At 39.2% G+C, this 19,932-nt stretch overlaps 1 protein-coding gene across 1 annotated transcript in view; it reads left to right on the forward strand.

Annotated features, from left to right (window-relative positions):
- vldlr (very low density lipoprotein receptor) overlaps positions 1–19,932 on the forward strand; it is a 68,864-nt gene that overhangs the window by 29,904 nt on the left and 19,028 nt on the right. The window contains 11 exon segments of the mRNA XM_042508911.1: positions 2,974–3,096; positions 4,599–4,807; positions 7,644–7,806; positions 8,212–8,334; positions 9,617–9,739; positions 12,556–12,675; positions 14,845–14,970; positions 16,074–16,245; positions 16,621–16,845; positions 16,957–17,075; positions 18,951–19,090. Of these exon segments, the coding sequence (XP_042364845.1) occupies positions 2,974–3,096; positions 4,599–4,807; positions 7,644–7,806; positions 8,212–8,334; positions 9,617–9,739; positions 12,556–12,675; positions 14,845–14,970; positions 16,074–16,245; positions 16,621–16,845; positions 16,957–17,075; positions 18,951–19,090 (1,643 nt within the window).

Below are 19,932 nucleotides of genomic sequence, written 5' to 3' on the forward strand. Positions count from 1 at the left end.
CTTAGTCATTCCAAAAACTGCAAGCAGGGTGTAAGAGTCTTCTTTTAAGTGTTTTAGCTGACCATCTGTGTTTTGTTTACACAGGCTCACACTGTTGGTGTCAGGTGAAAATCTTTGTCTGTCCTGTACACTTTTCAGGGACTAAAAAAAACACACTGTGGTTTCAAAATCATCTTAAAACATTTTCATAGATTTCTGTTTTAATATTTTGAAACGTCCAGCCTTTTACTGGTGCACTGTAATATTTTTTGGGGTTACCGAAGCCAAAATCTGTCTGTGGCATTTATTTTTGACAAGTACTGAAAGTTGGCATGATAGTTGGGTGATATTGAAATTCCCCTACTGATGATACTGCTCTAAGAAAGATGACGATGTATAGTATTAGTTTCCAAAAAAAGAAAGCTAACGAGAGATGCACATAGATATATGGACTTGAGAGGCATATGTTCAAGGGGGCTCCAGGTCCCTAAAATCTGTTTATTTCAATTGTAAACATATTAGGCCTTTAAAGTAATTAAATAATCTTTATATTTATGATTGAGGTAGGTTTTGGTCCATGGCAGACTTCTCTGTTGCATGGTGAATTTTAAGATGGGAGCTATGTGTTATGTATTTTATCGATAGTTCTAACTTGTTTATCGCTCATTTTATTTTTTTAATCATTTTTTTATTGCTTCTTCATGGCAGTATATAAGTATATACCCTATGCTTTGGGTTTACATTAAAATCATTAGTAACTAAATGAATTGGTATTTGCCGAACACTTTTCCTGTCATAAATCAGGAACTAAATGGGAGACATTTGGTCAGATAAGAAGTTGTGACACTAATGTTGAAACTGTGCTGATTGTATAGATCTTCTGTGCTGCCAGGGGTAAAATGTGGGTGAAGCATCCACGTTTTCACAGACTGGGATGTAAACTGTCATTGCAATTTGACTGGTTTGGGGGCATACAACCGCTAGGCCGTAATTCTAGTTATTCCTCAAACTAAGGTGTCAGAAATGTATTTGATGTTGGTACTGAAACTCTGGTATCACATTGGCCCCATATAAACATCTGACACTGTTTGATCTTGAAATCATCATTGTGAAGCATCATGTATGTAAAATAGATCACAACATGAACAATAAACTAACCTGAAAAAAAGTCATCTGAATGCAGTGAAAGCCGTATAAATGTTCATACATTTCCTTGAGTTTAATGCTGAGAGAAATACGGGAGCAAAGTGTTACCTGGCTTATCAACAGAACTACATCCTCATAGTCAATAATTCACGCAGCTGTAGGAGCCACTTTTCAATTCACCTTCATCTACTGCTCCACTGAGCAGCTCTTATCGCTGCGCAGTCCGACTTTATGTGCCACACTGCCTGTTATCTCCCTCCACAGTGGAAGATTGCAGGGATAAGAGGCAAACTCGGTCTTAAAGTTGACATTTTATGGAAACAAGCAGTGTGGAATGAATATGTATGGCGAGATAAAAAGCGGTTCCTAATGATGCAGGAAGGTCTTGAGTTTAACCTCCAGGTGACTGATATCAAAGACTGATACTGTGACCCTTATCTGGACAGGACATCAATTTGTAGAATAAAAAGATGAAAAGAAAAAACAACAAATGTAACGAATAAAAGAAACACAGGCTAGATGGGTTCAAAACTAGGAAAAAAAATCAGTTGAACTAACAGTGATTAAACTGTAAGTCAATTTTCCAGACGTCTGCCGTTGATATTCCAGCAAACTAGATAATGTAACAGCCTGCAGTTTTTTTATCATCTTGGCTTTGAGTTAACAGAGGTGAGGATTTCGTGTCCACCACGAATCCTCCTAACATCTTTCTTTGACAGGTAACTCTTAGCTGAATATCACCATTAATCTGCCAAAAGCTGCTCACTAGTTCCACTAGAGAAAATCAGCCACGCTGTGTCCTTGTTCTGTCCTCTTGTTATTTTTGGCCCTGCTGTCATGGGGGAAATGCACTCAAAGGCAACAAGTAGAGCCGCTGCAGCTGTGTGATGACACTGTACATGATACTACTTGAACATGTTGCTTTTAACCCCTGAGGCATGTTTCGGGAGAACATTTAAACCAGAAAACTTTTAATTTGTGCAGTAAACCAGAGATGGAAAGCACATGAACATGGCCTTGAAGTCTCAAATTTGCAGATGAATGGTCCTTTTAAAATACAATCAGATGATAAGAAATGTCGCTGTAAACACCTATTTAAACTGATCCATTTGATAAAACTGCAGTCAGTTTAAGTGGTTTCTCAGCAGACAGACATCCTACACAAAACAATGCAGAGATGATGGTGCGGGTTGTTAATCCACATGTATTTAAATGATTGATTAAATGACAAAGACTTGAGAGAAAAATACCTATCTTGATCAAAAAATAATGGCTCCAAATAGGGTTTGGCAATGTGTGATTTTCACAATAACATAATAATATTGCAGGAGTTATTTCGGGCTTTGTACCAAATCAGGGCTGGGTTCTTGTCTGATCTCATGATTTTACAATCTAGCAAAACCAGTTGCCTTGCAAAGAAAAGTGATTCGAGCAGACATGGAAGGGGAAATGTGAAGTTGTAAATACAGAAACTTGTAACGTTTTAAGTTAGTTTTAAGTTATTGTTCTCAGAAACCTTAAAGTTTCCACTTTGACAGAATTTAACTTTTACTGTTGTGAGTCTTGTTCTTTAACTAAAATGTTGTCTTGTGAGTGTTTTTTTTAATGGAACTTCCAAACAAAAGGAGAAAATAATTCACAAGTTCAGTATTGCCATTTTAAGCCATTTTATCAAACATTTACTGTATTGCAACTCCTCTCCATTTTGGACTCTTTCAATATATCACTAGATATTTCCGTCTTTTAAATTTATTTCTTTTTGGTGTGAGTCCATAAAGAAAAAAACATAAAAGCCAAAACTGACAGAATACATTTTAAACACTGTGTTCTGTGTTTTTCTCCCTGCAGACATGAGGACGTGTCGTGTGAACGAGTTCAGCTGCGGAGCGGGCTCAACTCAGTGTATCCCCATCTTCTGGAAATGTGACGGAGAAAAGGACTGTGACAACGGAGAGGACGAGGTCAACTGTGGTAGGTGGACATGCACACATTGACAGGGGAGGGACATGCGTTCTGCATTTGAAAAACTAGTTAGTTAGATGTCTAGTTACCACCAAAAGTAGTGGAATTACAGCAACTCTGTTGTATGTTGTAACATTGTTCATGAAGTAAGTGATAGTTTTAGCGTTAATGTGTTTTTATACACACTAAGTTTTTTAATACACTAAGTACAAACTATACAAACTGTGGTCACGATGCGTCCCTGGTCACCTCCGGAGGTGGTTTGGCTGATCGGATCTCAATCCCAGTCCTCGGTCCACTGTGCCTGCTTTTGTGTGGTCCAACACTACTGGACTGCAATCCCATCACCCAAAACGTATTTTACGCAAGGTGATTAACAAGGACAACCAGTGGAAGTTACTCCTTGCTCCCAATATTTATGTTCTGCTGTGGCTTTTTCATTTCTGCAGATAATGTCATGCATTTGCCAGTGATTGATGAACTCTTGAGGGCAAAGACCTATGATGACCTATGATATGCTCACAAGATACTTTCTGACCTTGAGCTGACAAGGATCGCTTATGCAGCTTTTTAAAAATGGACATGCTTAATGGCACTATGAATTATGGGATACTAAGAGGTGCGAAAATGCCATCCTGAAAATCTTTGGGCATAACAAGTTTGCATGTGTTTGCTACATCTAGACAACACTTTGACATCTTGTTCTTGTTCTTAAAAAACAGACTTCTTAGGATATTGCCTCTGAATTTGATGTAGAAACACAATTGTTGCAGCACCCTAACTTCCCTATAGCATCTGATTCACTGAATTAATTTCAGATAAATCATTCTGGACTTCAGCCATAACGTCCTTACAGCTGCAGCTGTGCTGTTTACCCTTCTGTCTAATTTATATTGTGCAGGGACAGACAATATTTTGCACAAACACACTCGACTGTTGTGGCTGTAGGAAGTGCGGTGATACAATACAATTCAGATGTGATACAAGCACTATTTAAGTGTAACAGCTGTTGTCCTGTACTTACTCAGTCACTCAAACTATTTCATGGATGTGTGTATCAATTACTTCTCATCCCCCAGCTGTTTACCCTAAACACTCTGCAGCATAAACACACTTACAGTCTTTTGCGCAGAGCGTGGAGCTCTGCCCAGACCAACTATAAACTAAAATAATTGGATCTGACAGAAAACACTAAAGCAGCCTGTGGCATGCTGGTAAATTTTATCCACCCATCTATTTTCCGCCCTTTATCTGGGGCCGCGTCGAGGTGGCAGCAGGTTAAGCGAGGCAGTCAGTCGCCTTTCTCAGATGGAAATGCACTCAACACATTTGTTGGATAAGAAGGATACACAAAATGCGTTTTAGTGACTTAAAACGAATGCAAACATAACTTTAGTTTGTTTACAAGAAAGCTCTGCAGGGCAACTTTAATATTCTACTATAACAGCATCCACTCTTTAGGGAGGATGTTTTCGCTCACACTTGCTTTCTGTCCTCTGAACTGCCTCCAGGTAATATCACCTGTGCCCCAAACGAATTTACATGCGCCAGCGGCCGCTGCATCTCCCGCAACTTTGTGTGTAATGGTGAGGACGACTGTGGCGACGGCTCTGATGAGGTGGAGTGTGCGCCCTCCTCCTGCGGCCCCAGCGAGTTCCAATGTGGAAACTCATCGTGCATCCCGGCCAGCTGGGTGTGTGATGATGATGTCGACTGCCAGGTAAGAGAGAAACGCAATCAAATTTCCACACAAAATGCAGATTACAAATAGTGAACAAACATATTTATCTCGTATTGTGCCTAACTTGAGTCGATCACCACTTATCGAGTATTTGCTTAAACTCCAGAAGCTCTGGTTAAAATTTAAAACAAATCTGTGGATGTGAGTTTTTGAGCTATAATGAAGGGAAAATGTGGCCTACAACAATTTGTAGGGCTTGTTGATTTTAGCAGAAAACTTTTTTTGGGGAAAACTTTTGGCCTCTAGTGACCAGTTTGGAGGTGTGAGGAGTCAGCAGCTGGCTCTAAATTTCCTCACTTAAAGTTTGAAACTTTGTTGACAAGTGTGACAGAAGAAGACGAGTAGGCGTATCTAGCACAATTTTACCCACTGGCAAGTTGCATGGATCAGTTTGACCTTTATTTCTGGTGACCATCCAAACTAAACTCAGTGTGATGCATCGTTCAGGCTTTTTCTGAATGTGAGACATTCTCTTGCACAAAAATGCTCTTTTGAAATGTTGATTCTTCCCTTTAATTAGAAAAGTGGTTGTATGTGTAGTTTCTGATAATCTCTGCTGCTATCCACCCAATCTTTACATTGTACTCTCCTGGTTCAACATCCATCCTCTTCTTCTTTCTGGATGTCTCTTACAACAGTTTTTATTTAAAGTATTTTAAATCATTTAAAGTACATAGAAATAAAAACAGAAAGTAACATGCAGAGAAAAGTCCCAATAGAGCTTTACTTCTTTAAAGAATTTAATGATTTGCAAAGCTTAAAATACAAAATCATAAAATTGAAAGGTTTTTTTTACTCTGTAGAACTTGAAGGATGTTTCTTAAGTAGATTTTGCCTATAATGACCTTCCCAGTGTGATATCCCTGGGCACACACATTACACACACATACTGGTTTTACATGTTAAATTTTCACAACACCCTGCGGTTATTGACCTGCCTTACACACATGCACGCACACACACACACACACACACACACACACACACACACACACACACACACACACACACACACTGACATTGACACTCCCAACACGTTTCCACACACAGCAGAACAAGTTCCACTGAGTCGGCACTTTGCCTGTTACCTGTTAATTGGCTGTGTGGTTATCACTGTGACCGCCTCGTAGGAAAATGAAAAAAAAAAAAAAAAAACGGACTCAAACACTCACGCCCACAAATATTTAAAACACTGTTTAACGGGAAGGTCATTGTTATTCACGCTCTCGCTCTCTCACACCCAGCTGCTCCTGCGTCAGTGTTAATAGTCATGAAGCTTCACACACACAAACACACATTCTCACAGTCCATTAATCTGCTCCCACATGAGTCAGTGACTTTCTGAGATGATGAAAGTGTGAGAAACTCCTCCTGCTGCTCCTCCTGATCCCTTTGTGTCTGATTGCTCCGTCATGATTCTGAGTCCTGAAAGCTCTCTGCCATATATATCCCAAAGATCACCTGTCAATCAAATAATCTGTGTGTTCTTGTTTGGATTTTCTGTTAATAACATTAGCTCCTTCCTTCGGTGACTGATATCTGTGCAAAGCTTGGAAAACTCTTGAAATGTCTAATATTGTGGAGCTATTGGAATATATTTACCATGCAGTTATTCGCCATAATATCGTTGCACTGTAATGTTGTCACAGACCAGCAGCACGTCAGGTGCAGTGAAAAGGAATTTAAACTGTTCTTTGTGCTAGGTCTAAAAGTTTACATTCACCTACTCTGCACTCTGCTTCTCCCCTCATCCACCGTGGATCAGCTCTGACCGTAACATTTCAAAAGTCTAGGAAAGTTGCACAATGAAATCGTTTTTATCCACATTTAAGTTAGTGATGGGCTAAATTTTAAAATCTCTAGTGCGCCTGCTGTATGGGCCCAACGGTGCAGAAGATCCAGGTAATTTAATGCTGGGAAGTCAAATTTTTTTGGCTCCATGCACCACTGAGCAGCTTTTATAGGAATTAATGGGGCCCCGTTTCCAACGCTGTATCCAGTTCTCTTTATAAACCCCCAAGACCAAACAGACAAACATCTGCACTTTGTGATTTGTACAGCGTAGTGTACATATTGCAGCCTGGCATTTTTTAAAAATCTTGTTTGCGTGAATTTCAGATGCTATTAATTGTAGCTTGGTTATTTAAAAATGGTGGGTTTGTGCAGGATGACCTTGGGTTATGCGAGTGATGGTTCTTGTGACAATGTCCTCTTTTGGTGTCGGCTCAACTCACGTTGAACCTCGACCAAGGAGATACCATAAAGTATCCACAACTTTTGTCAAGAGTAGAGTTGAGTAGAGCTGTGCTGTACCATGCAGTGGAAATGCAGCAAAAGTCTGCCAACACCTCTAGAGCTCAGACTTCCTGGAGTCTCTGCTGGTTACCTGGCAACCTCATGGCAATGACTAGACTACAAAGAAACTATAAACGTTTTATTGTTTCCTTGTAAAACTCCAGGAGGTCACTGTGCCTGGCAAAGTTACAGAACAAATGCAGAGAAGTCAGATTTTTGTAAAAATCAAAATAAATGCCTATTGAAAAATAAATGAAGAATAAGAAACATTCCCTTTCTGTTCTTTTTATGTTCTTCTGCCACAAATTTCCCTGCAGCCAGAAGGCCACGCCACACCACATCACATCACACACTTTGAGTTCAAAATTGCTATTAGTTTTCATTCTAACTGATCTTTTAGGTCTTGTTAAATCAAATGTCAGGCTCCCTGCCAGGAAATGACTACAAGCGTTGATGACAGCGAGCAGAAAGCAAATGGAAAAGCTTTCACACGTCAGATTCTCGTGTCTGTGCCCTGCAGGACCAGTCAGATGAGTCTCCGTCTCGTTGCGGCCGTCACCCGACGCCGCCTGCCAAGTGTTCGTCCACTGAGATGCAGTGCCGCTCAGGGGAATGTATTCACAAGAAGTGGAGGTGTGATGGAGACCCTGACTGCAAGGATGGCAGCGATGAAGCCAACTGTCGTACGTACACACCAGCTGTCATTAGCACATTAAAAATTGAGCGTTTTCAGATCATCACCACAACGTTCATTGTATTATTCATATTGATTGGAGTTTTAAACTGTGTTTTCAATCTTCTTTTTTGGAATCCAGCAAATAAATGTTCAAGATAACTTAAATTATCTAGCTTTGTAATTATCCCAGATTTAATTCCTGCAGCGATGACAATATGGCTATCAATGTCATATATTTATTTTACAGTGACATAAGAAAATCTTCACATATGAGTTGCTGGATCCAGAAAATGTCTTTTTTAATTTGATTAATGACTTAAATGATTAATGGAATATCAAAATGGTTGTTGATTAATTTTGTTTCAGCACGTACTTTCATATGTGTGTGTGTGTGTGTTTGTGTCGTTGGCAGCTGTACGCACTTGTGGACCAGATCAGTTCAAATGTGATGATGGAAACTGTATCACGGGCAGCAGACAGTGTAACGGCCTCAGAGACTGCGCCGATGGATCAGACGAAGTCAACTGCAAAAACAGTATGTGCGCTCTGTGTGTGTGCCTGTTTAATGACTTTTTTCAATTAACCTGAGAATATTCATCTCAGTCATGAATTTGGCTTCCCATAATTAAATCAACATGATTGATTGAGATACTGATACTTAAAATGTGTGCTCTGCTTATAGAAAATTCTTCTACAAAAAATTGGAAAACCTCAGGAAATAATAATGTTTTAAGCCATGAATCGAATTAGTTTACAGTTTGAGCAGACCTCAGGTATTCCGGGAGTTCAGTCCACAGGTGGGGGAGCATCAGAAAATAAGAGCTGCTTCACCTTGCTTGGTTTTGATCCTGGGAACGCTGAGCAAACCTGTTCGAGATGACCTGAGGGGCCTGGATGCATCATAGTGTTCAAGTAAATCAGAAATGCATTCATGCCTGAGACCATTTAGTGCTTTATAGACGAGTAACAGTATTTTCAGAATTTTCCTTGTCCTTTGACAGTTGAAGAATGCAGAATCCAGTCTCCAAGAATTTGAGACAAAGCATCATATTCTTTCCAAATAGACAGTCTGGACCCACTCTGACATGCTTGGCAGAGTGGGTTAAAGGCCAGGGTCAGTTAACCATGACAGTGCAGAAACACACATTTTGTGCATAAACATAATGTTTTTTGTATTTACATTCCGCTTCAGGCTGTGCGAAAGAAGCCAAGAGTATGTAGATGCTATAGGGTTGTACATTTTTCAGATGTGTTTTTACAAAGAAAAAAGACAATGCACCTCAGGTTGTGCTCAGGTACAAATGCATTATTTGCTTGCTCGTATAAGATGAGTTCAGTCGGCTTCTTCTTTTTTTTTTAACATTGCTGTTTTTTTATTTCTGTGTGCTCTTTTAGAAGATAAATGTACCAACAAAAATCCCCCCCGGTTATCTCGTTTACATGAGTTTGTTTGTTCTTGCTCCAGTAGCCTAAAACATCGGCTTTGAAAACAGACTTTAGAGAGTGGCAGTTTGTGGCAGATTCTCACTCTGAGACTGCTGAAGGAGAGATGGTTGTCACTGTTTGGTTTTCAAATTCCAAAACTACACTCTTATTTTTGTAGTGAGTACAGCAGTAGATTTGTGAAGCAATTAGCTTAGCACATGACTGGGAAAAACACTAGCCTAGCTCTGTAGTGTGAAATCAAAGTAAAATCCTGACTTATGATGCACTGGTAGCTTTTCATGTACTAGTATATTCAAAGGAAGTTATTGTTTAATGTTGCATGTTAGCAGTTGCTACCCCTGATGTATAAAAATCTTTGCGTCTCTTCGCAGTGACGCAGTGCAACGGACCAGAGAAGTTCAAGTGTCGCAGCGGGGATTGTATCGAGATGAGCAAAGTGTGTAACAAGGCCCGAGACTGTCCCGACTGGAGCGACGAACCCATTCAGGAATGCAGTGAGTATAAAACAAAGAAAAAATGTTTATTTACACTCTACATTTTTGCATGATAACTTGTATACAACACTGTAGATATTTTTGTCTGGCCTATGAAAAATGGATTAGGTATCCCCGCATCTGGCCTTGGCAGAAATTGGTTACTTTCAGCTATATGCATCAGTTTTATAGATGTTGGATAACTTGAATGGAAAATGTGCTGAACTTACCAACGTCACTGAGCTGCTGCCTCACTGTTGAAGCTGCAAACACAACTCATGTGCATGTTGGTGTTGACCGAAGATTGTCCTTCTGCAGCGACCTCCCACTTTGCAGTTGTTTTGTGAGCACAATCAATGTGATATTGGTATCAGTTATAATACAGCTTCTCATACACATGGTAAGCTGTAACTAATGATATGGCTGCTCCCATATATGTGTGGCCTAGTATGAGGGATTTCTGGGAGGTGATGTCCAGAAATTTTGTAATCTACTCAATTTAGGCAATATCACCTCTTGTAGCGCCTGCTGCATCATGCCCGAGGGAGCCAGTTCCTACCGAACAAGCGCATAAGCCAAAGCATCATGTGACTTGTAAAAGCCAAAAAAGTGTCTCCATTGCAGTTTTGCAAGTGTTGCCATTAGGCGTATTTTATATTCACAGCTTCAACTGGCGCAGTTTGAGTGTTAAAGGAAACCTGCCTATTGTTAGCGTAGCTGCAGAGACAAAGTGGTGTGCCTTTGCAGGAAAGCTTTATGCAAATCGATGCAGATAACACTCGAGATAACTATAGAAATATTTCCAAAGTCCTCCAAATGAGTGGTTGAACAAATTAAGACTGATCAACTTGTTTGATTTTGCTATAGTATATTTGCACTGGAATCTGTGTAAATATGAATGATCTTGTAGTTTGAGTTGTGATCAACCCACAGAGTGTTTGTCTGCTGTAATTTGCAAATGTCACTTGTTAAAAAGTCTTGCAGTGCTTCCCAAGCTGGCATCTCTAAATGTCAGCAACATAGAAGCGTTTGAACTGGAAATATTTTAGTTCCTAGAATGTACATTGATGCAGCAAGAGAAAAGAAGAAAGAACGTCCAACATTTCGATTGCTGTGGACAGGTCACTCAGGAGACATATTGCTTTTCAGTAGATGTCTTTAACAATGTCCACATCTGAAAAAAGAGAGTTGAATTTGGCCAACGGAGTAAAGCTACATGACATTCCCCTGTGTTGCACATTGATTTATAATATGTGGATTTTTGTATAAAATCCCACCTCGTGCAGCTTTAATGCATCGAGCATTTCAGGGTGAGCAAACGAACAGTGCCTCTAAATAATTCTCTTTCATGGATCAAAGAACTCGCCCAAAAGTGATTATGCTCTCCACAATCAGAATTTGAAACGTGCAAGTCTGATTTGGACAGTTCAGTCAGAGATAAAGATTGGCATATCATTCAAATAATCAATTTAATGGATCAAATAACTCATAAAACGTGAACATTATTCTTTTGATTTTCAAATGTATTGTTGCAGAGTCGGTGATGAGTTGAATAATCCTGTTTCAAGTATTGGTGCACTGCCTGCTTTGTTGAGTAGAGAGAATGGAACATTTTATTCATTTATTTTTCCTTTTTTTTCAGAATATGCTGTACAGAGTGAAATAGTGTATCATCCAATTATTCAAAGAACAACTCGCTGTTATGTCAGTTAAAGGTCGTAGAGCTTTAATTCTCTGCCCGATCCAACCTGACCCAACTCTTGGGCTTTGGGCCAGGCTAGGCTCCAGTCTCTCATAACTCCCCCAAGTTGAATTGGGTCAATACTGTTTTTTTGTTTGTTTTTTATGCAGATAAAGTTAGGACTGTGCCTCAATGAAGTCATTATAACTTTTGAAAATACTGAGATTTAGAATCGGATTTAAACTGCATGAAACTTGCCGTTCTCATGTTTAAATGGCAAATAGTTTTACTGCACCAGGGATAAAACAAGAGAAGGAGAGGCTGCAAGGTGACTTGGTTGTCAGTACTGCGTAACATGCAGCAGATAACGGCGTTCATCTGCATGCTGCATCGCCGTTGACCGCTATGCACTCTCAAAGACTGTAATGCACCACTAGGCGCAGCCCTCTTGTCAGGCGTGAGATGCAGAGTTGGCGAGAGATGAAATGATATAAGAATGAGAAAGAGTGGTGCTGCAAAACATGTACACCCTGAGCTTGTGATAAATGTTTTAATATAAATTTTTATTGGGCTTGGGCCCAAAACTCGACTCAGGCTTGGATAGTAACTTCAAGGGTTCGTGGAAGGTCAGGCCTGATTTTTATATATGTATATATATATATATCATACCTGCAGCAGAAATAGATAAAAAAGAGAGAGGTTTTAGATACATTCATTTAACCTTTTAAATAAGATAAGACTTTATTAATGCCAAACTGGGCAAATTGACTTGTTACCCCAGACATATCAACAGAGAAAAAAAAAACTGATTGAGTGCCAAAAAGCCTAAAAAATATTGCCAATAATACAAATTAGATTTATGTTTTTTTGATTCAAAAGATGCATATTGGACCATAAGAACATGCGACATTGTCACCAGCGTCAATTTGAATCCATTCTGTGATCTTTGTATCATCCCATTTTGTTGTGCCTTCCTGTCTTAACTGTAAACACCGGGATGAAATCAAAACTTTCAGATGTCACATTTTATAGTTGTTAATTGATCGAGTGCAAAAGGATCACTATTTAGATTGCTGTCTGCAGTTTGTGTTTCTTGCTTGCATGATAATGTCCTCCTGTTGCTACATTAAAACCCTGTTTGCTTCATGTGCATCAGATCTAAACGAGTGTCTCCTGAACAATGGCGGCTGCTCTCACATCTGCAAAGACATGGTGATTGGCTTCGAGTGTGACTGCACACCTGGACTCCAGCTCATAGACCACAAGACCTGCGGAGGTAGGTGTATTTGCACATGTGTGCATCTACTTACAGATGAGAGGCTCATGCTTATGATAGTGTGAGATGAATTTATCTCACTGAGCTGTAACATTAACTATCTCAGTGGTGCTAGATGAGCTAGCAGTAGATGTACACTTCTTTATGCGCTGTGATAAGGTAGTTCCTACATGAAACTGCTCACAATAAGTGCCTATAGGAGAGATTTGGAATACTGAGTGCAGCAGCTAAAAACAGTTACAAAGAAATGGCTTCAGTCACATGTTGCATCTATAGAAAACTGGTATGATATCAGTTATGAAATCTATGTTATGGAAAGACTCCTCAATAAGGCTTCAGGAAATTAGATTTGTGAAAATTTGGAAGTGAGATTGTGTATTTCCCTGAAACGCCCTTCTTTTGTTTATTCATCTCTTGAGTAATTTTATTTCTATTCATTTTTTCTCAAAAGAAAAATGTTCAATGTTGGTGTTTTATGACTGCATGGTAAAAAAAAAAGGAAAAACGAATCATTCTGTAATAGTAACTAACTAAAGACTAAAGATGGCTGTTTAACTGTTGCTAAGCAAAACAGAATAAAGGGAAAAAAAGAAACTGCTCACAACAAGGTCTCTTGGATTATCTTGAGTAACCGGGTAATGATTTCTGGAAAGAGACATTGCTGTTGCGTTTTTCAAATGTATTTTTGGTGCTTTGAGCACCACAAGTCAAGTGTCGTTTAATTCCATTATATTGAAGAAAAAGTGAATGATATTTCCAACTTATACAGAGCCGTGGCCACAAGCTCAGTCTATACTTGCCGACCATAGCCGCCCCCTGTTCGTGAAATATAAGCTTCTGCCACCTGGCCGTAGATATATCTTGCCAAGATGCAAGACTATAAGTAGTAGGAAGTTATTCGTCCCTGCTACCATCGCTACCATACCTTGACCTTAACCTTGGCCGTCGCCAACTCAAACCAAAACAGTCTACACCTATAAAAAGCACTACGGGTAAGAGACAGGATATGAATTTTTTATTTTGGGGTGAATTGACCCTTTATACCCTCGTTAGATCCTTCCAGCTGTTTCTTTAAGAGTCATATTTGTATCGTTTCCCACTAGTAGTCGTTTTTATAATTGCCATGTGTTTTAGTGCCAATAGCTAGTTCAGTTTAGTTAAGTGTAAGACAAACACTGGCAGCATTTTCAACGTTACCATTATATATTTAAGACTCCACTGGATTTATTTCCAGGAAAGAAAACCCCACCATCCCTCACTGTTGTTCTCTGAAATGCTTTCCTTTCTTGGCAGCCGTAGTTAAACCTCAGTTGTTTGAAAAGTAGATCAGAGAGAACTGTCGGCTTTAAACCTCACAACACTCAAAAATAATCCCAAGTCACAATGTCCTCGGCAGGTTATTGTCCTGGATGGTTTGAAAAGAAAACATCAAGCCAACATCAAGAGACTGTCAGGTTAAGGATGTGTTGTTTTTGGGTTTTTTTTTTTTTTTTTTTTTAGAAGTGACTAATCCAACAGGCGAGGTCAGACATACTGTAGGCTGCCAGTGTGACTTTGAGATATTTCAGTTATGGCTGGTTCATGTTCTTATTGTGCTCTTCTGGCCTCTAAAGGTCCAGTGTGTAATGTGATTAGCTGTGTTGTGCTTTTTTTTTCTCAAAGTGGAAATCCCCTCGGTTATGTTCAGAAGGCACTGATCCGACACACTTCTGTTATTGAGCCAATCTTAGCCTCTAGCGCTGCTCTGGATATTGGGAAATGTGTGTAATCCCATCTGGAATGAACCCCACTGGTTACACAGGCACTTATCCTGCTTTCAGGTATAAAATAACCACTGTAAGCATCCGTACGGTTGCATTTAATTCTGATGGGAGCAGCTTGTGAAAGCCAGAGCTTTCTGGCAAAACACCAACAGCAATTAAAGTTAGGTATAATTTTCACTTTCTGTAGCCAGAGCTCACATCAGTTTACAATCTGGTGCAATAGAAACCTTGGGAATGCCCCCAGAAAAGGTTTTCAATGGTTGTTAGGAGCAGAACCATGCGTCTGATTACCCAAATTAAAACATTCAGCAGAGTTGATTAATTAAACATGTCAGATAGCAGCTGTATACCCTCTCTTCTCTCTTCCTCATCCCACCCTGCCTCTTGTCTTTGTCTCTCTGTGCAGACATCAATGAGTGTTTAAACCCCGGCATCTGCAGTCAGATCTGCATCAACCTGAAAGGCGGGTACAAGTGTGAATGCCACAACGGCTACCAGATGGATCCGACCACCGGCGTCTGCAAGGCTGTCGGTGAGTCAACAGCTGGGAATACGGTGTAACTCTCCGAAGCTCTCAATCTTTAAGATGCACCGTGATGAAGTATTACACCAAATGTTTACAGGTTGTTTTTTTTGTCTCAGGGTTTTTTACTTGATTACTGCTCAAAAACACTTTTGAATTACATTAGAATTTTAGAGTAACCAAATATAAGATGTATTTATCAATTCTGAAGCAGCACTTTGAGCTCTACCAATACCCAGGCTTCGAAAATCAAAAAGAAAAACTAAGCATGTAGGTTATCAAAAACAATTATCTTTTGTATTTTTTTTCATCATCTCAAAACATAGTGGTATCATGGCAAAAACCTGGCATTTAAAGGGTTAAAATTCTGAAAATTTCTGAATATTTCATATTTATTATTGGGAATGATGTTAAAAATAAAATAAATGAAAGTAGAAAATAATATTACTGTATAATATTTTTTGAAGCTTTACTTTGAAAAGTGAATTACATGCACAGAGCAATATGAGTGTGTGTAATATTAAAGCTGGCCTTAAGGGTTAAGGATAGAAATGCTGTTGCACTGTAATGGATTATACTAAGAAGCGTTTTCAATATTTTGTCCACCCATTTTTCAGTGCTGGAGGTTCTGATGTCATCTTCTAGTCTGGTGATAATGCTTGATTGTTTCAGCTGTAAAAAGACTTTATTGTTTGCTCGTTGACAAAGAGCATCACTGTATCCTTAGCCTGATGGGTATGTGTGTGTTGGGTTTTGGTTTTTTTGACAGATCCGATGAACTTTTATGTGTTATAACTCCTCTTCCGTGGCATCATAATAATCTATGTAATCGCAAAAATGTCACTAATTCACAGATTTTGAAATTTAATTCAGGAATTATAGCTTCTAGTTAAACACTAGTTAAGGTTTTCAGACACGTTCTTGGTGATATCAAAGACTGGAAAGGAGAGAGCAAATATTTGTAAAGGCCATCCAATAAAATTCATGTCTAAAAGGTATGAAAGTCTCCAGTATCTGCAAGTGAAAAAGACAACTTGGAGGGACATTTTAAAGGAGTATGAGTTATCGGATTGATGTTCTTTCTGTCCTCTGTCTCTCTTTCCTGTCCTCAGGTAAGGAGCCCTGCCTGATCTTCACTAACCGCCGGGACATCCGTCGTCTGGGCCTGGAGAGGAAGGAGTACACGCAGATTGTGGAGCAGCAGAGGAACACAGTGGCTCTGGACGCAGACTTTGACCAGCAGATGATCTTCTGGGCTGACCTGGGCCAGAGGGCCATTTATAGGTACATAACACACACCACAGCCACACTGAAGCATGTGAAGCAACACAACAAACTTGAATTTGACAATTCTACTGTCAAATTCAAGTTTGTTCAAATAGATTTTCATGTTTTCTAACATGACAGAAATATGGTAATCGCATGAAAGTGGTGAAATTCATATAATTGTCAATCTAACACCTAAAACATTCTTTCAAAGTACATCTAAACTTGACACACCGAATCGTAATTTCATTTTTAGCCATGCAAGCAGCAGAAAAGGAGTTTGATAATGTGTCCATATGAATATACACATGATTTTCTTGGTGATTTTCTGGTAGATGACTTGAATCCTAAAAATTTATGTGACATGATTTCTGTTTTTTGTTTTCCTCGCAGCACTGTGCTGGACAAACGAGGGGACGTCGGCACGCACAACAAAGTGATCGACAACGTCCAGACCCCTGTGGGAATCGCTGTAGACTGGATCTATAAGAACTTGTACTGGTCTGATCTCAGCACCAAAACCATTTCTGTAGCCAACTTCAACGGAACCAAGCAGAAAGTTTTGTTCAACAGAGGCCTCAAAGAGCCGGCATCCATCGCCGTGGATCCGCTGTCTGGGTGGGTGGAAAGCTTGAATTGTAATGTCAGGAGAAAAACTTTTATCTCCAATTGTCAGTGAATATTTAAAGATCTGTTGTGTGTGTGTGTGTGTGTGTGTTGGTCTTGTAGGTTTTTATACTGGTCTGACTGGGGCGAGCCTGCTAAGATTGAGAAATCCGGCATGAACGGAGTGGACAGACAGGTTCTGGTCATGACGGACATCCAGTGGCCTAATGGAATCACGCTAGGTACGATCACACACACACACACACACACACACACACACACACACACACACACACACACACACACACACACACACACACACCCTGCTGATTCATCAAAAGAAAAGGAAAACCCACCCTAACCCAATTAAAGAAGTATTTCTCTGCTTGAATATGTTCTTTTCATAAACTGGGCTGTCTATGCAGAAGAAAGAAACAAATTCCTCTGAAACTGGTGCTACATGACCTGAGAAAAGAAAGAAAAATGGCTGTGGTATTTGTTTTTTGTTTAAAAGATAGAAAACCTACAACTACCAGAATGCACTGTGCCACTCCTAACCAATAAATGCTCCTGCCGGTGGTTCGACAGTTTTGAGACAGGAGACAATGTGGCTGCGAGCTGATGCAAAACAATCCTCATTTACAGTAGAACAGTATGCTAAAATATGTTTCTGAAAAGGTTAGGGGAGAAATGAGCAACACAGTAATAAGTTCACATTTTAGCAGCACTGCTTAGTTTTACGGTTTGATCTTAGTATTTTCAGCCTCCATTTTTACAAATCAGGAAACAGGCGCCAACTTTCTGTTTACAAATTCTTTCCGCTGTTTTCCTTCAACTGTGACTTCAACTTTTAGTATTAAAATCTTGTCTCCCAATTACATTGTGTCCATATGTCCTGAAATTTCAAATGCCACTACACCTTCTTCGAGCTCTTTGACTTAGAGCTAAACAATAAATAGAAATTTAATCAAAATCCCAATTCTGCAATTTTCTAATGGCAAGATGTGTAATATTTCCTACAGGTGAAATGTGTGTCAAAACATTACCTTTTTAAAGTAAATATTATTATGTGTCCTGTCTTTGTTTGATACAAATCCCTGCAAAAAAAAAACCCATACTTTTATCATTTGAATGTTTTCAGATGAAAGCAAGAATAATCATGTAAAAAACATTATATTGCAGATCATGTCACAATTGCAATATCAGTTAAAAATGATCACAATTAGATTGTTTGTCAAAATCATTCAGCCCTGTTTTTACAGTCACTTCACAACAGTCCAGCTTCCTTTAGCCTTCATTCAATTATAACTCCTGTTCAAACGGTATACATTTCAGAAGCTCCAAAGTATCAAACCTTGAAGTGGTTTCAAATGTTTGCAATGCAATTTTTCAATGGATGCTTTCAATACATAAATTTGCCTCCAAAATGCAGCTGTTTTTAGTTTTTATTTACATACTGGTGGCATTTTAATCTGTTCATCGGAGTTCCTCAGATACATTTACTAATAAATAAGTTGGAAAGAATAAATAATGCAGCCTCAGCACTTAATCCTTGTGAGCTTCCCCCCAGCTGATCAGTAAAAACTATTAGTCATTAAAATAACTCTCCTGGTTTATGTCCAGGAGATACATTTTTCTAATGCCGGACCAGATCATATACTCAAACACTCGCCTTGTGTGCTGTCTTTCTCCTCTCGTTCTCTATCCCCCACACTGTGGAAAAGCCATCGATTCCTCCTTGTTAATGAAATGTTGTATTGATTTTGATTTTTTTTTTTTCTCTCCCTCTTCTTTTCTCCTTATCTCTGCCCGCCATGCTTCGCCTTCTTTCTGTCCTCTTCTACTGTATTCTTTCATCCGTCTATTCTTCACCTCTGTGGTCTCATTTCCTCTGTCAACACGCTTGTATTCAACGTTCATATGGGCTTCTCTTTTCTTGCCTTTCTTACCTTGTGCAATTATTCTTTCCCTGCTGTCTTTTCTGCTCTGTCATTTCTCCACTCTCCTTTATCCCTTGTATTATCCATCTTCTCTTATTTCTTTCATTTCTCACCTCTTCTCACCTTTTTCTCACCTTCTTCTTTCCCGTTTCTTCTTACATTTCATCTTCCTCCCAGATCTAATCAAAGGCAGGTTGTACTGGGTCGACTCTAAGCTGCACATGCTCTGTAGCGTCGACCTGAACGGAGACAACAGGAAGAAAGTGCTCCAGTCTCCAGACTACTTGGCTCATCCTTTCGCTCTCACTGTGTTTGAGGTACCGCTGCTGTTATATGCACTCTTTCACACACACTGAAGGTGGCACACACTTTATCTAAAATGTGTCGTGTGTCAGTATATGCTCCAAGCTTTAAGGGAACATGCAGTATTTTTCAACCTGGATCCTATTTTCCTGTGTTTTTATGTCTAAGAAACCTAATGGACACATTCTTTGAAATTGGTCCAGTTTGAGTGGGAGCGCTTCAGCCAGCAGCAGCGAAACAGGCTGCAATGTAATGTATAAAAGAACATATGCAAGAAAACTCAGTTTACACAAAAGCTCAAACTTTCCCGTTTTATCATTTAAAAAAAAAAAAAAAAAAAAAAAAAAACGTCCAAACAGCTTGGAATTTGCATTCTTATGAGAACACAGCCGGTTATGGCATATTTAGATTTAATCAGCACTGATTTTTTGTATCTAAAACTATACTGTCCTAATAAGGACAGTCTTAATATTACATATCTGCTGTCTTTAACCTGCACTCATGTATCTGTGCTGTGTATTTCACATATAATCTCTGAATCATAGAATCATGGACATTTGGCTCTCTCGCTGTCTCTCTCACTCTACACCCACTCAAACAACTGCTAGCTCGCTCACACTCAAACAGATGACACATTTATTAACATGCAAGCACATGTGCTCATGGTACAGCTCATGTCTGAACACTCTGGTGCACTAATTTAACATTAAGTGATTTCAGCTAAATGGCATGCTAGGTTTGGGCAATAGATAATATAATGATATATAATATAAAGATACTATATCATATTAATGATCTTATACATTTATTATTATTATTATTTTATATCGTGATATGGAATAAATGGTGTTTTTTT

The sequence above is a fragment of the Plectropomus leopardus genome, chromosome 20 (assembly GCF_008729295.1).
Source record: "Plectropomus leopardus isolate mb chromosome 20, YSFRI_Pleo_2.0, whole genome shotgun sequence".
NCBI lineage: Eukaryota > Metazoa > Chordata > Actinopteri > Perciformes > Serranidae > Plectropomus > Plectropomus leopardus.